Source organism: Gekko japonicus, unplaced genomic scaffold (genome assembly GCF_001447785.1).
Source record: "Gekko japonicus isolate JY-2015 unplaced genomic scaffold, Gekko_japonicus_V1.1 scaffold1450, whole genome shotgun sequence".
In the NCBI taxonomy this organism is placed as follows: domain Eukaryota; kingdom Metazoa; phylum Chordata; class Lepidosauria; order Squamata; family Gekkonidae; genus Gekko; species Gekko japonicus.
The window spans coordinates 324,051-340,537 of NW_015163132.1; the positions used below are offsets into that span (position 1 = coordinate 324,051).

The 16,487-nt window shown below is 37.8% G+C and overlaps 1 protein-coding gene across 1 annotated transcript in view; it reads left to right on the forward strand.

Moving 5' to 3' along the window:
- Window positions 1–16,487, forward strand: part of EPHA3 (EPH receptor A3) — a 306,093-nt gene that overhangs the window by 191,500 nt on the left and 98,106 nt on the right. The window contains exons 5-6 of the mRNA XM_015406944.1: window positions 5,221–5,376; window positions 6,237–6,572. Coding sequence (XP_015262430.1) covers window positions 5,221–5,376; window positions 6,237–6,572 — 492 coding nt within the window. The remainder of the gene's footprint in view (window positions 1–5,220; window positions 5,377–6,236; window positions 6,573–16,487) is intronic.

Below are 16,487 nucleotides of genomic sequence, written 5' to 3' on the forward strand. Positions count from 1 at the left end.
TGGGAGGAGAGGAAAGTAGGCCTTAGTATCAAAACAGAGATTTGGGATAATGTTTGCTTTTTGAGGCTGTGAAACTCACATTGTAGAAGAATAAAAGAGCCAGTGGAATGTCAGAGTAATCTGAGAATTTTTAGGCATCCATGCTAAAATATTTCCTCATTACTTAATTTAGTTCCCTATTAAAGCTATATATGTATATTTCCTTCTAATTGGTAATGATAAGAGCCACTAAGTGTGTGATTCCTATATCTTTTGTCACTTAGCCTTGTTTTCTTTTAATGTTGTTTCCCCAAAACTCAAATACACACACACGCACGCACACATGCACAAGCATTGCAGGAATTGGTAATGATAAGAGCCACTAAGTGTATGATTCCTATATCTTTTGTCACTTAGGCTTGTTTTCTTTTAATGTTATTTCCCCAAACCTCAAATACACACACACACACGCACACATGCAGAAGAATTGCAAGTATGAAGCTGTCAGTCTTTTCTTTGTATTTGTTACTGTTGGGGACCGTAAGCAATTTTAGTTCTGCTGAGGGAGACTTTGAGAATACCTGGATTATAGTAGTGAAATAAGCAGGGTTTTTTTAAAGCACTACATTTCTCCTTAATTGTGAAGAGCTTTTGAGCGGAAACAAAAATTTGATTGCTGGTGGCAGCAGCCTTACCTTTAGTATGAAGAAGTGCGTATGAACACAAAACTCTGAATAAAACTCTGTTGGTCTTAAAGGTGCTGCTGGACTCCAACTTTGTCAAGTGAAATGTTTATATCATCTTGGAAAAAGTTTGCAGCCAAACATGTGTGTGCTTCTGGTAACAGGAAGAACTTGACCGATAAATTTTAACCTCATTGTGTTACCTAATTGCATCATCTACCTCATTGGTCTGAGTTATATTGTCCTGGGATGCTTTGAGTGGTGAATATTTGGCTGGAGGCTTGTTGCATTTCTATCCCCCTGTCACTTGCATGCCACTCTGTTATCTGTCTGTCATGTGTCACAGCTGCACCTGTATTAGTGTCATTTTAAGAATACTTAAAATAGCTGTAAAATAGCTCTTATTTCCAACTTAAAAGCATTAGGAAAATGAATGTGCTTAGGCTTCTGTTCATTACTTTAAACCAGAAGCATCCTTCACCTTAAGTCATATGTGGCTTTCCTGGCAAACAAAATGCACTTCCTCTGTTCCTGAAAAAGAAATTTCTTCTGAAATGAAAACTACCATTCTTCTCCCCCTCTCTTTGCCCTGCCATTTTTATGTCAAAGAAATGAAATTGGTGTGACCACCTTTTCATGCCACCCTCTTTCCAGGTTTCTAATTTACGATATAATTGCTTTTTTATTTTTCCTGAGGGCTGTAGTACTGAATAATCTTATGGCCGCTTGACACACAAAGATGGAAGTGCAAGACAGCCCGAGGGGAAGATACAAATCAGAATCCTCCCACTAGGGCATGCTGGGACAGCAGGGTTCTAACTATTTCATTTTCCTTATAACTACTATTCTTCACAGCACAGTAGCTGAGCTATGCAGAAAACATGGAAGATTTGGTGAAGTTTCTGCCTTTGGAAGACAATAAACAGACTAATCTGCCTTTATTATATAGTTTCCTGCAATGTTCTGCTTCACTTTTTCCTGTCTTCATTAAGTGATATTTGTGGGCTCTGCTCCTTTGCTTTTCTTTTCTCCCATAAGCTTACAGTATATCTGTAGCAGTTGTTTCTTATCTGTACATGTTTAGGGTAGGGATGCCAACCTCCAGGTGGAACCTGGAGTTATTCCACTATTACAATTGATCTCTAGACAGCCAAGATCAGTTTCCCTGGAGAAAATGGCTTCTTTGGAGAGTGGCCTCTATGGCCCTATAACCTCCTGATATCCTTCCCCACACCTTGCTTTCCCCAGGCTCCACCCCCCAAATCTCCACGTATTTCTCAACCCAGAGCTGGCAACCCTAGTCCAGGGACATAATGAAAAGATCTTTTGGAGCATTTCCCAGTTTCAGGCTCCTTTCCCAGTTTCTGTTGCCCATTAAAGCCCAAGCACTCACCAAAATACTGTCAGGGTCGATAGTCAGATCACACCACACAGTGCTTCATAAGAAGTATTCTGTTTATTGGTAAGTCATAACGTGAACGTTTTTGTCAGGAATGGCCCAAAGCAGCAGGGCACCCAAAGTTATAGTAGTTTCAAAGCACCCCCCATTACAAGCAAAAGCCAATAAGCATTGTGCATTGCGCGCGTGGGAGAAAAGTGAGCGGTCAAAATAGAAGCCGTTTGTTCCCAGCAGGTCAGGAGCAGCTGGAACCCCATAAACAGATAACAACCCAGACAGGAGACATCGTTAGTGTATCAGATTGAGGAGGGAGGATCCCCCACACACACTTTCCAGAGACATGGCAGTGTTAACTGACAAATACTTATGTATATGGAATTAACATTTCTTCTACCACCTCTAGCTTCATGCCTTCGAATCTGTTGCGTTATCTTTCAGTGGTAGCCAAGTAAATATACATCAGTTCTCCCTAGTTAAGTATGTGCCAGTAATAAGGGCTCTTTGATGGTAGGGAAGCAGTATAAGTTTGGAAATGAACACTGAGACCTGAATATGATGAAATCAGAAATGAGGTTTATTAAGTTGAGCAATACTATCTCAGAGGAGGACACACAGCAGTTCCAAGCAATAAAAATAATACCAAGTACCCAATGCATAGTACCTTCGAAAACATGTTATTCATGCAGGGAAGAGTGGAAGGACAAGTAAGAGAGGAGTTCATAGATATTGATTGGGAAGTTGGGTGAGGTCTAACACTCATGGAAGAGATCAGGCAGCTTGGCAGCAAATTGAGCAAAGGGGAAGGGGGAAGGACAGGGCTGTGACTTACTTGCCAAATGGGAGCCCTGTTAAGCTCATAAGAAAAAGCAGGGGCCACCCTGCCAAGTATTTGGATGGTAGACCTCCAAAGAATACCAAGGTTGGGAGGGAGAGGCAGGCTATCAAGTCACTTCTCTGAACATCCTCCTTGCCCCAGTAGGAGGCAGCAGAGGTTGCCATAACTTCCAGGCATGGGTGCATGCGCACACACAGACACACACACACACACAGAGAAATGCAAAAATACAAAAAAAGGAAGTATTTGGAGAAGACAAAAAAATTGTCTTCCCTGTTATACGTTGGGAATTGGGTGTGGCAGGGACAGAGGGCAGGAGGGAGTGGCTTGTGAACCCAAATAAGGCAAAACTGGGACAATTCTAGGATTGAATAGGAATTGTAGAACTTTTTTTAAAAAATAAACAGAATATATATGCATTGCAGTACTTTAGATGGAGACATGTGCAAGACTCAAAGACCAGATAAATGGGACAAGGGATATAAAATGACAAATAGGGATATTGTTTTTAGGAAGAAACCTTAGAAATGTTAATTCCTCCTTTTTTCTTTCTTTCTGAAACGTTTACATGTACAGTTCAGTGCTTGAATGTCATAGCATGAGAAACTTAGGTATTATGTTTCTTTTTAATGAGAAGGAATTAAATCATGTTTCGAAATTCTCAAAATTGTGTTGGTATGGAGAAGAGATTTTTGCTGCTTGTCAGCCAAGACATCAAGAGCAACAGTGACCCAGTGAAGCAAGACAAAAACAGCTGTCTGAGGATAACTGGTTCTATATTTTAAAAAAGAGTGAGAGAAAGAATTTTTCATGGAGTGATCTGAAACAATGGCAAGTTTTGTCACAGTGGTTCTCTATCCACTCTGTGATCTTATCGTTGACTGTGTGTTGATGCCATGCAGTGGGCTGGAAAGCAGGTTCTTTTGGTGCAAGTCAGGCACACTTTTCACTATATATTAACATGATGTGTGAGGTACTGACTCAGGCTGGGTGATGAGAAAGAATTGGGGGATTGTGCCAGTGTTAATGAAACACCACCACCTGGAGTTTGTTACAAGCAGATTATACAAGCTGAAGCAGCATCCCTAACAGCCTTTGCTAATGCAGGATCCATTCTTGTAGCACATGAGAGGTATTTACATTTTATCCAGACAAGCCCATTATGTTTCTCCTTCAATACAGTTTCAAAGCTGGATAGGAATCCCACTGTTGACAAGTTGTTTTAGTTTACTCCTTATAGCTTGATGTTCAGAGAAGATAAAATGGAATTTATGGTGATACCCAAAGGAAAACCGTTTGAATAAAAATATAGGGTTTATTTCTTGATGAGGGACAAAATTTACTAGCAGATAGGATAACAAGAAGAGTTTTGAAACTGCATAAGAATTAATTTTTGGAGATATAAGTATTCTATAGATTTGGTTGTCAGATCCTGTGGTGCTCAAAAGCCTTGCAGATAAAATATTCCTTGGGCAACAGGCTCCCTGAACTCTGCCTGTGGTAATGGTGATACTAGTCAAAAGAGGTCATAAGCAATTTCATTGGGGACATTAACACAGAACCTACCACTTTCAGGTGACTGAAAGAGGGCCTGTGTGGTCTTCCCCCACAATGTAGGAAGTTTCTTTGCTAAGAGAAGTCAGCTGGTTTGCCCTTTCTGCCTACTGCCAATCTTAAATATTCACACACTGTTAGCCTGAATGCCTGTCATTGCTAAAGCAATTATTGAAGATAAAAATGAGGTTTTAATTGAAACTAATGTAAGCATTCTAAAACAGACTATTATGAATTTAGTTTGGAAGAAATACACTTGTTTTAGAATTATATAAAACCCCTATATAAGCTTATCGAGAAAAGGATCTCATAAGGATGCTAAGAACAAAGTAAAAACTAAAGGATTAGAAAATTCAACTGTTCTCCAACAAGTTTTGTCTTTTGATTTGGAATTTTCATTTTTCACATGCATTTGTCCAAAGGAAGAATTACAGAATTATTTCTATGGAGAGTAGGGTTGCCAACTTCAAGGTGGGGCCAGGAGATACCCTGGAATTACAGCTGATCTCCAGGGTACAGAGATCAGTTCCCCTGGAGAAAATGACAGTTTGGGAGAGTGGCCCTTATGGCATTATACCCCACTGAGGTCCCGCCCCCCCCTAGGTTCCATGCCCAAAATAATGCAGGAATTTTCCACCCAAGTGCTGTTTCTCAAGTACTGGTTTTATCTTGGTGGTACAATCAGTGATCATTCTACTCCATCCTTCAGTGAAGGAAATGACAAAAGCATATTGTACAAGGTATTGTAAACCATTACTTTTCTTTTATAGCTTGCCGATCAGGGTTTTACAAAGCCTTTGCTGGTAATGTGAAGTGTGCCAAATGCCCGCCTCATAGCTCTACAAGTGTGGAGGGTTCTACAAACTGCAAGTGTGAAAAGAACTATTTTCGATCAGAGAAAGATCCCCCATCTATGGCTTGCACAAGTGAGTAGTGATCGCATTTTGACTTTGAATCACAGCCTCCATTTTTCACTTGGCACTTTAGCCCTGTGCTTTCCACAATTTAAAAAGAATTTACATTGAAAGCAAAACTACTGCAAAGAAAGAAAGAAAGAAAGAAAAAGAAAGCTAAACAGGGTATTTGTCTTTGGGTTTTTTCTGAGTATCAAGCATTATCTTTAGTAGAGAGATAAATTAATTATATATCTCCACTGTGCAAAAAAAGGGGGGAGCCTTTAAACTTTGGCTTGGATCCCACTGAAAATCAGATGGTGGCTCTCTGCTTTGCTCCTTCCCCTGCCTGCTTCAGTCCAACATGCTGCCCAAAGCTATTCCTGTGGGACAGGAGACTCCAAGGAACAGCATGAGGGCAGTTAGAGGTCTGCCTTGGAAGGGGGGAGTCAGTGGAAATTAACCCCCTTGTGCATGAAGAAATGAACAACATGATCCAAACCTCTGCTTAGTATTTTTATTTCACAAAAGGTACAGAATGACCTTTATTGATAATTTCTTTTCATTGCTTTCCTTCAGTTTTCTGTAAAAGAGAAATTAGTCAAAGAGTTTCGAAAGTTCCTAAAATTGATACTGTTCTTTTCAAGAAAGGCATTTTTGGTCAGTTGCAAACAGGGTTCACTTCCTCTAACTTGAAAATTGTTACTTAAGAGAAACTTGTTTTAATAAAAGATCAGTTTTAAAATTGGAAGTTTAGTGAGCTGTCTTTGGAAACCGAAACCGATAATAACAACAAAATTGATAATAACAACAGCATGGCATCATTTTTGGGTGCCTTTTTATGTCTTTCTGTAATGTTATTTATAAGTAATTTCTTCCATTTTCCTTTGCAGGACCACCCTCTGCTCCCAGAAATGTTATTTCTAATATCAATGAAACATCAGTTATCCTAGACTGGAGCTGGCCTTTGGACACTGGGGGCAGGAAAGATGTCACCTTCAACATCGTATGCAAGAAATGTGGAGGGACTGCCAAGCTGTGTGAACCATGCCGTGCCAATGTAAGATTTATTCCCCGTCAGACTGGACTCACCAATACCACTGTGACTGTAGTAGACCTCCTGGCACATACCAACTACACATTTGAGATTGATGCAGTTAACGGAGTTTCAGACTTGGGTGCCCGGACAAGACAATTTGCTTCTGTCAGCATTACAACTAATCAAGCTGGTGAGTACTGCTCTGGTTGTTTTACTGTCATAGGCCTAGTGCTCTCACAGCCATTGAGGTTGTAAACCTGTATCTCAAATGTTCTACTTCAGATTGTCAGAACAACGTTTGAGTCCAGTGGCACCTTTAAGACCAACAACATTTTATAAAAGGTATAAGCTTTTGTATGCAAGCACACTTCTTCAGACACATGAAAGCTTATACCTTGAATAAAACTTTGTTGGTCTTAAAGGTGCCACTGGACTCAAACTTTGTTCTGCTGCTTCAGACCAATATGGCTACCCACCTGAATCTAACTTCAGATTGTAGTTAGTGTTCTATGTAACTGAAAAATTCTCCATATGAAAGATATTATAATTACTATTATATTAAGAACATTTTTATTCCACCCTTCCTCTGAGGTGTTACACATCATTCTCCCTCTTTAATGTTATTTTTACTACAACCTGTGTGGCAGGCCTGTCTGAGAGGTAATGAATGATCAAAGGCCACCTAGTGAGCTTCATGAGAGTGTAGGGATTTGAAGTTGGGTCTCTCAGATCCTATTCTGATATGCTCAATATAGTGGTTAAGAGTGGCAGACTTAAATCTGGAGAAACAGGTTTGATTGTTTGATTCCCCATTTCCCCACTTGAAACCAGCTGGGTGACTTTGGGCAAGTCACTACACTCTCAGCTTAAACATAAGCATAGCTTGCCACCTAGTGGTGCCAAAAAAGAGCTGCAGCTTCAGGCAGCCAAACAATCCTTTGGGATCTCCTGGGTATTCCAACGCAATGCCAAAAGATAATATATTTAATTTTCATGATATTTTGAACAGTTTACACATCATCTCTTCAATTTTTGTTGCACATAGGGGAAAGAACAGAGTCTTCTGCACCTTAAAGACTGAAGGATTTAACATGACATAAAGTTGTTACCAACTTCATCCAAGAGATAAAAAATAAAACCAAAGCTGATGGTGCAAGTAAAATGAAAATATGTTTTATTACTCAGTAAAAATTCCCTATGTGTTTCACCAACAGGCTTCTTCAAGGGAATCTGTTAGGTTTGCAGTGTTTCTTCTTTTTATTGTGTCAACTAAACCCTGGTATATACTGGCGTTCTTTTACTGACAATTGCTACTGATCTTGGGCTCTTGTTGAATAAACACTTAAGAGTAGCACATTCCCCTGAAGAAGCTAGTTGGCAAAACGCACAGGGAATTTTAAGAGAGTAATAAAAAATATTTTACTTTACTTGTACCATTGGCCTTGGCCTTATTTTTTATCTCTTCGTGACTGGTGTGGCCCTTTTATTTTCTACCAACTTCATCCAATACATGAAGCATTATTCTCGGTTGGTGTTTGTGTGTGTGTGCATACATGTACCCATGGCATACAGCAGTGAGCATGTGACCTGTCTTTCCTATTTCAGATCAAAAATGTATGTAATATAAGAACCAAATGGCTTGTTCATAGGAGCAGTGATAGTGCTATCACTATACAGCTATCTTCCTAAATGTCTGTGCTAACTAGACACCTGTAGTGCAAAAGAACAGAGGCAGAAAGCAAAGTAGCAGAATGTCTCTTGTTTGTCATCTATAATTTCTATATATTCCAGCTAAAAGTAATCCAGCATTTTTATCATTAATATGCAGCCAGTACTGGAAAACGATACTTTCTTACTTTCTCTATGGGATTTGATCATATGAGTATTGACGGAAGTATTACACAGTGGCACATGGATTTAACATCTTATCTGCTATTAATGCTGGGCTTAATTTTTGAGGACGTGATAATCTTTTCTCCATTCCCATTTTACAACTACTGGAGAAATGTACACATTTTCATTTCTTTAGTATCTGGGGAAAAACTACTTCAGTGAATGTGAACAGGATCAATTCTTTGACTGTTGTATGGTATTATTGCCTAGGGGTTTGGCAAAACTACTATCAGGATCAACTCCTATTTTGCACTATCAAATAACGTTTTAGTCTGCTGCTACAGAAGGAATGTATTTTAATAATAAAATCAGACTTTAAAGGCAGTTTCATTCCAGTAATCTCCAATATAATTTAGTGAAGTCATGTAAGGCATTAATTTTGATTTAATAGAAGAAAATTATGTGCTTTGATGTTGGGGATATAAAAGGCTAGCATTGACACTACAAGAATTTAATAATATTTTGGGTTGCATATTTGCCCTGAACATGCTGCCTGCTCCCTCACCACCAGCTCTACAGGATGTTACTATAAAATGCTGATCCAGCAGTTGATGGTGTTCAGATGACTGTCAGTGAGTCCATTTGTGCCTATAGGATTTGACAAGTGCAATTTTGGTTATATGGATGCTGAATAAATGAAGAGCATAATTTTCATTTAGAAAAATGTCATTTATGCTTACAACGGCTCTAACAAGTGCATACTTAAAAGACTAATCATGCATTCTCTGCTGTTTTAACTCTTAGCAAAATAATGACTCTTTCACTATATTTGGAATTCTATCCCAGGGCACTGAAGAAGATTGCAGATTTTATGAGAGAGCCTCTGGCTGTCATCTTTGATGATTCTTGCAGAAGATGAGGTGCCAGAGGACTGGAGATGGGGAAAGGTGGGCTTAGAAAACTCCTGACCAATCAGCTTGATGTCTGTACCTAGTGAAATTCTAGATGATACTATTAATCAGTCATTCTGCGAGCATACTTTTCTAGAATTCATTGATTACTTTGAGCTATCAAGAATAAGTCAGACCAACTTTATCTCCTTTTTTGATAAAGTAACTAGTTTGGCAGGCTGTGAGAATTTGGTGAACTAATATCTCAGCAAGTTTTCAGTGTGGACAAGAAGTCTGAATGAGGGCTGGTTGATACTACTGTTAGATATGTCATAGTTAAATGGCTTCATGTTATCCTGGAGGAAGATCTTCAATGGAGTGCTGCAGGGTTCTGTCCTAGGCCTTGTGCATTTCCACATTTTATAAAGTACTTGGTTGAGGGTGTAAAGGGAATACATATAAAATTTTCAGGTGATGTGAAGCACCAAGGAGCAGTCAGGACTCAAAATGATCCTAACAGTCTGAAAAATACATAAGCAGAGATAAATATAAAATCTTACATTTAAGGTTAAAAAAAATCAAAGACATAACTCTAGGCTGGGGTCTTACAGTGCAGTCCTATACAGAGTCATTTCAGTAATTTCAGAAGGTTTAGACTGGAGTTACTCTCTTTCACTATTGCTCACAAGTTGGAATAAGTCTGTGTAGGACGGCACTGTTGATCACAAGCGAGGATGTGATTCAGCAGTATAGTGTGATGGCTAAAAAATCCTAATGTACTTTTTGTGGCTGCATTATCAGAAGCACAAGGTCCAAATTACAGGAAGTAATAGTTCCACTCACTGCTCTGCATCTGTCAGGCCTCGTCTGGAATACTGTATCCATTTCCAGGCCCCATATTTTAAGAAGGACATCAACAGATGACAGCATAAGCAGAGCAGGGTTTGCCAGGATACTGATGGGTCTGTAAATCAAGCCCTATGAGCAAAGGTTGAATGAGCTGGGTATGCTTAGCCTGGAGAAGAGAAGGCTAGACATGATTACTGTTTTGAAATATCTGAAAGGCTATAATGTAGATAATGGAACAAATTACAGTCTGTTGTTCCAGAAAGCAGGAATAAAATTAATCAGAGAAACTTTCACAGAGGTAGATTTCAGCTAAATATTAGGAGGACCTTCCTAATAGTTAGCAATGTTCAGTAATGAAACAGACTTTCTTGGAAGATGATGGACTCTCTCTATCTGGAGTACTTAAGCAGAGGATGGATGGCCACCTGTCAGGAATGCTACATTTCCTGCATTGAACAGGGAGTTGGACAAGATGTCCTCTAAGGTTCCTTCCAATTCTGAGTGGGAGAAAAAGAACCAGTCCCTCTTTTAAATCTTATAAAGTTAATGATCTATTTTCCTGAATACAAAATTTACATATTCTGTATTTTGTAAACATAACCTGCAATGACATGCCTTCAATAACTGCAATAATGCATGATTTCTTGCTGTATCTTTTTGTCACCTGTGATCTGGAAACAATATTATATATGTTGTAGCTTTTGATGCTCACTTGATTTGGCTTCTATCAATTTACATTTTATTATGTTGTCAAGGCACAGGCTTACAGCATCAGCTATCAACCATGCTGAAGGGAACAATGCTTCACCCTAGCCCACAATAATATGTTTTTCAAACAGATGTTATCTAATAACACTAATCAACCCTGCTTAGGATGGGTCACTGACTGCTACAGGAGAATTATATGAAATCCAGAATCCCCAGAGGCAAAGTGCTAATTATGAATGTGTCAGGGAGAGAGATGGACAGCTGTGCTACACTTGACAAACTCATATACAGATTTATCTTGTCTCCGGGGCCAGTGCTGTTTGGTGCCTAGGTTTTCAGATCAGATATCTGGCTCGTTATCATACTAAAAGATCACTTACATGTTTGACTATGTTTATGGCTACCTGGATCTTTTGGTAAATTGTTCACATTATAGATTATGAATCAGAAGTAGGAATAGCAGTGTCTCATCTTTTCCTTTTCAGGATTATTGTGCCGGCACAAAAGTCCTAGTGAAGATGAATATGATTTAAAAAGAAACAGTATCCAATGTAAATTCATATTCTGTACATCAAAATTTAAAGACTGGACAAACAATCCACAAAATAATTTCTATAATTTTGGTACAGTAGTTCTAAAACAAACATTCAGAATAAAACTTCCAGTTTTTTGCAGGTTTACATATTCCAATATTGTCTAAATAAAATATAAACAGAATGTCTGTAAATACTGCAAATCTCTACTTGAGATGCAAAATAAAGCTTTCAGAGCTCAGGTTCTTCTAGGTAAGCTGGTTGCCATAAGTGGCAGGTAAATAAATTTTGAGGAAGATAGTAGCACTAAACCCCTGATACTTTTGTTAATATAGAAAAGCTGTACAGGCCATTTTTTAATTTTGTGGTACAGAAATTAATGGCTACAAAATAGCCATTTGTCTGTTTTTCCAATCCAAAGAAGGCTCCTTAATTAGCAGAGGTAAAGTTCCTTGGTAGATATTTGCAGATATTGATTCAACTTCTATGTTTTATAAGTAACATTTTCATGTGTATGGCCTCATCGTTCCCATGAAGATTTCAAACTGGGGATGGAAAGGTATCCTATTTATTTTTTAATTCTTGTATTTTTTGATATCCCTGGATTTTGCTTTCCTTCCTCCTCAAGTATGTCTATTCTTACAGAGTGACCGCAGAAATGGTCCCATATCTTTCCCTTTATGACTTGATGGAGTTGTGCCCCAACTGAAGCCCTGAATACTTGCAGCCAAGAGTGATTAGGTGCACTAGTGTGCCAGCAGTTCTACATTCTTGTTGAATATTTTTTCAGCCAAGAAAACAAAACAAAAACAGTTCATTCTCCCAGCACCAGAAGGCTTTCTCCAATACAAGATGCTCTTCTGCCAGTGGAAGAGCTTCATGCAGCAGAGGAAGGTGCTTTACTTCTGAGAAATGTCCCATTGTTAGTAAGATACTTACTAAGTAAGAAGAGGGAAGGTCTAATACCAGCTAACCTAATCCAACCAGATTAACAACTAATGTCCTTTAACTAACCCTTCACTAATCGTGTCCAGTTGTAAAGTTTTTCCCAATTTTTTTCAAAAGTCTTGTCATTCTTCCCCTTTAGGATATTAGACAGTTTATCCATTTCAGCCATTTCACATATCTTCTGTATCACCTCAGTCCTTTCTGGAATTTTCGGGTCTTTCCAGTATTTGGCGTACAGAATCCTAGCAGCAGTAAAACAATGAACCAACAAATGTTCCCCTACTCTCCCATAGGACTTGGGAATCATATTTAATATAAAAATTTCGGGCTTAAGAGGGATTTGGAATCCCATTATTTCCTCCAACAATTTGCTTATCATTGTCCAGTATTCCTTCGCTTTACAACAGTGCCACCACATGTGAATATATGTGCCAACGTTGCGTTTACACTTCCAGCACATATTAGCAGTCGTTTTAGCAATCTTAGCCAGCTTAACTGGGTACATATACCATCTCAAGGCGACCTTGTAAATATTCTCTTTAAAAGAGGTAGCCCTAGTAATTTTTATATTGGTATCCCATATTTTTAACCATTTGTCTGTTTCTATATTGTAACCTAGGTCTTTGTTCCAGGCTTCCAGACTTAGCCTTACCACTTCATCTTGCATTTTAGCCTCCAATAAATAGCCATATACATTTTTTATTATACGCCCTCCCGACTTAATCCAAACTTTTTCTAAATCTATAGGTTGGTCATAGAAACCATATTTTTGATCTTCCTTATATCTGGAATATAATTGCATTACTTGTAACCATGATAGATTCTTATATTGCACCTTCAAGTTTTGAATTGGTTTAAGATTGTTTGCGTTATCTAGCAGATCTTCATAGCATAATTTCTTTTCAGGATCATACAAATTTGGGTTAACAAAAGCCTCAATGGGGGATACCCATTTAGGTATTTTCAAAAAATACCGTTGCTTCAATTCATTCCATATTTTAAGTAATAAACCTCTTATATAGTGTCTTACAAATATGTTTTTCCCTTTGTTGTACCAAATAGTGGCGTGCCACCCCATAGGGAGGTCATGACCCTCCAATTTGAGAAGCCTACTGTTTATCAGTAAGACCCAGTCCTTTATCCACAACATGGTGGCAGCTTTATAGTATAGCTGCCACTCAGGTAGGCCGAGACCACCTTTCTGTGTCCTTTCTTGCATAACTCTCAATTTAAATCGAGGTTTTCGAGCTTGCCAAATAAAGTTTGAGACTAGTTTACCCAAGTCTTTAAAGAAAATTGGACTCCTTATAACAGGTAAGACTTGAAACAAAAACATAAGCCTTGGGAGAATACACATTTTGATAGTTGCCCCCCTTCCCAGCAATGACAGCTGAAGATCTTTCCATTTACCTAAATCTGTTTGAATTTCGATCAAAATTTTTTTAAAGACTGGACAAACAATCCACAAAATAATTTCTATAATTTTGGTACAGTAGTTCTAAAACAAACATTCAGAATAAAACTTCCAGTTTTTTGCAGGTTTACATATTCCAATATTGTCTAAATAAAATATAAACAGAATGTCTGTAAATACTGCAAATCTCTACTTGAGATGCAAAATAAAGCTTTCAGAGCTCAGGTTCTTCTAGGTAAGCTGGTTGCCATGAGTGGCAGGTAAATAAATTTTGAGGAAGATAGTAGCACTAAACCCCTGATACTTTTGTTAATATAGAAAAGCTGTACAGGCCATTTTTTAATTTTGTGGTACAGAAATTAATGGCTACAAAATAGCCATTTGTCTGTTTTTCCAATCCAAAGAAGGCTCCTTAATCATTTGTTTTTTTTTCCAATCCAAAGAAGGCTCCTTAATTAGCAGAGGTAAAGTTCCTTGGTAGATATTTGCAGATATTGATTCAACTTCTATGTTTTATAAGTAACATTTTCATGTGTATGGCCTCATCGTTCCCATGAAGATTTCAAACTGGGGATGGAAAGGTATCCTATTTATTTTTTAATTCTTGTATTTTTTGATATCCCTGGATTTTGCTTTCCTTCCTCCTCAAGGTATGTCTATTCTTACAGAGTGACTGCACAAATGGTCCCATATCTTTCCCTTTATGACTTGATGGAGTCGTGCCCCAACTGAAGCCCAGAATACTTGCAGCCAAGAGTGATTAGGTGCACTAGTGTGCCAGCAGTTCTACATTCTTGTTGAATATATGTTTTTCAGCCAAGAAAACAAAACAAAAACAGTTCATTCTCCCAGCACCAGAAGGCTTTCTCCAATACAAGATGCTCTTCTGCCAGTGGAAGAGCTTCATGCAGCAGAGGAAGGTGCTTTACTTCTGAGAAATGTCCCATTGTTAGTAAGATACTTACTAAGTAAGAAGAGGGAAGGTCTAATACCAGCTAACCTAATCCAACCAGATTAACAACTAATGTCCTTTAACTAACCCTTCACTAATCGTGTCCAGTTGTAAAATTTTTCCCATTTTTTTTCAAAAGTCTTCTCTTTTATTAAGAAGTTCCGGGAAGGAACCACTACTTTTCTCAATGAGAGCCAGAGGGCTACTCTGTATTTCAAATGGATAAAACGTTGCTATGTATGTGAGCTAGGTCTTTTGTTTTAAAGAATCTTTGGGCTTAGATGCGTGTTTGTTCATACCTCATAAACTGTATAGCATATATCTTAAATCAAAATCATGGTTTCATGTACTGAACAAGTGGATGCAATACATATGACAGATCCCTGTGTGACTTAGTAAAAGATAGAGCCGCTATGGAGATGTCTTTCTAAAGACTCTGGTATAACAAAGCCATAGAAGCCTAGTGTTTATATACTCCCAGTGCCTTTTATAAAAAGAACAAAAAAAAAGGGAGGCTAGTGATATTTCAGATAATGGGGAATCAGTCAATATTTTGATAGTGGGGACAATTCACATAAGATTCTTTGAGCATTCACATATTTGAATGACATATTGTCATAAGACCATCTCCTCCGATATGAATCTACCCTTACACTCTAGTCATCTTTGGAGACCCTGCTTCTGTTGCCTCCACCATCTCAACCTAGATGTGTTGACAACCAGAGCAAGGGCCTTCTTGGTTCTGGCACCAAAGCTTTGGAACTTCCTTTTTTGTTAACAGGTGAAGACCTTTTTGTTTTGTCTGGCATACCCCCAGTAATGGTTATTAGCCCTCCTTCTAGTGCTGTTTGTTTACATTTTAATGAAATTATTTTATAATTTCAACTGTATTTTAATTGCTTAGATGTTTAAATGTGTTTTGATGTTCACTGCTTTGTGTACTCTGATCGGTTGGAAAGGCAGCATAAAATATTTTAAATAAATAAATTAATAAATTTTCAAACATTGAAAATAAATTAGATTTTATCCCTTTCAAGTATGCTTCATAGGTCAGCACTAATGATATATTATTTACTTCTTTAGTACGAAGACAGTCCTAAAGCAGTCACATGTACTATTGTTTATTTAGAAACTGTGATAAGAAAACTGAACTCACTTTCCTTTTGCATAAAATCTGACTAGAGGGCCACATAATCTAGAATTCAACCCTCAATTCTGTGAAGCATCAAGATTAATTGACAGAATTTATCTTGTTTATTGGTTCTCATTGATTTGAAGCAGAACATATTACTTTTAGAAAAAATCTATCATTCATTAACTTTACACCATTCTGCATTTTAAAAATTTTATACAGCTTGGTTTATGTTGAAAATTATGTTGATACAGTCTTTGGCACATACTTGTAAACTGACTTCATTAAACAGTTTTATGCTTTCCCCTGTGCTGTGCCTATCACAGTGCCCTTAGATAATCAAACAGAATTTTGAAATCATTACAACTACTTTTTCAGGAGTATGACATATATTTTAAATTGTTTATTTTATTTTTTATGCCCTAGTTCATCATGGTGTCTTTAATGAAACCAGAACTAAAGATAGTGTCTCTTATCTACCCTCATATGCACAAAAATAATGTATAACTATTCTAACAGAAGGGGTAGCATAATGCTCATGCAGTTGATAAAAAAAAATCAATGAACATGTAATGTGCTGGATATTTGCCAGTTGGTATTACTTCACTGATTAATAGCAGCTTTAAAATATTATCAGGCTATACAAGATCTTAATTTTCCGTAAAATAATGTGGACAGAGGGGGTATAATTTAAAAGGAAATGTATAGCTATTGCATCTCCTTGAGTTGTTTCTTCAGGGCTGCTTTTAAAACAAACTATGAAGCTGCATAAAATACCTTTCCCATTTCATATATGAAACTCGCTTAAAGACTGCTATTATGGACACCATTGTATAAAATCACATG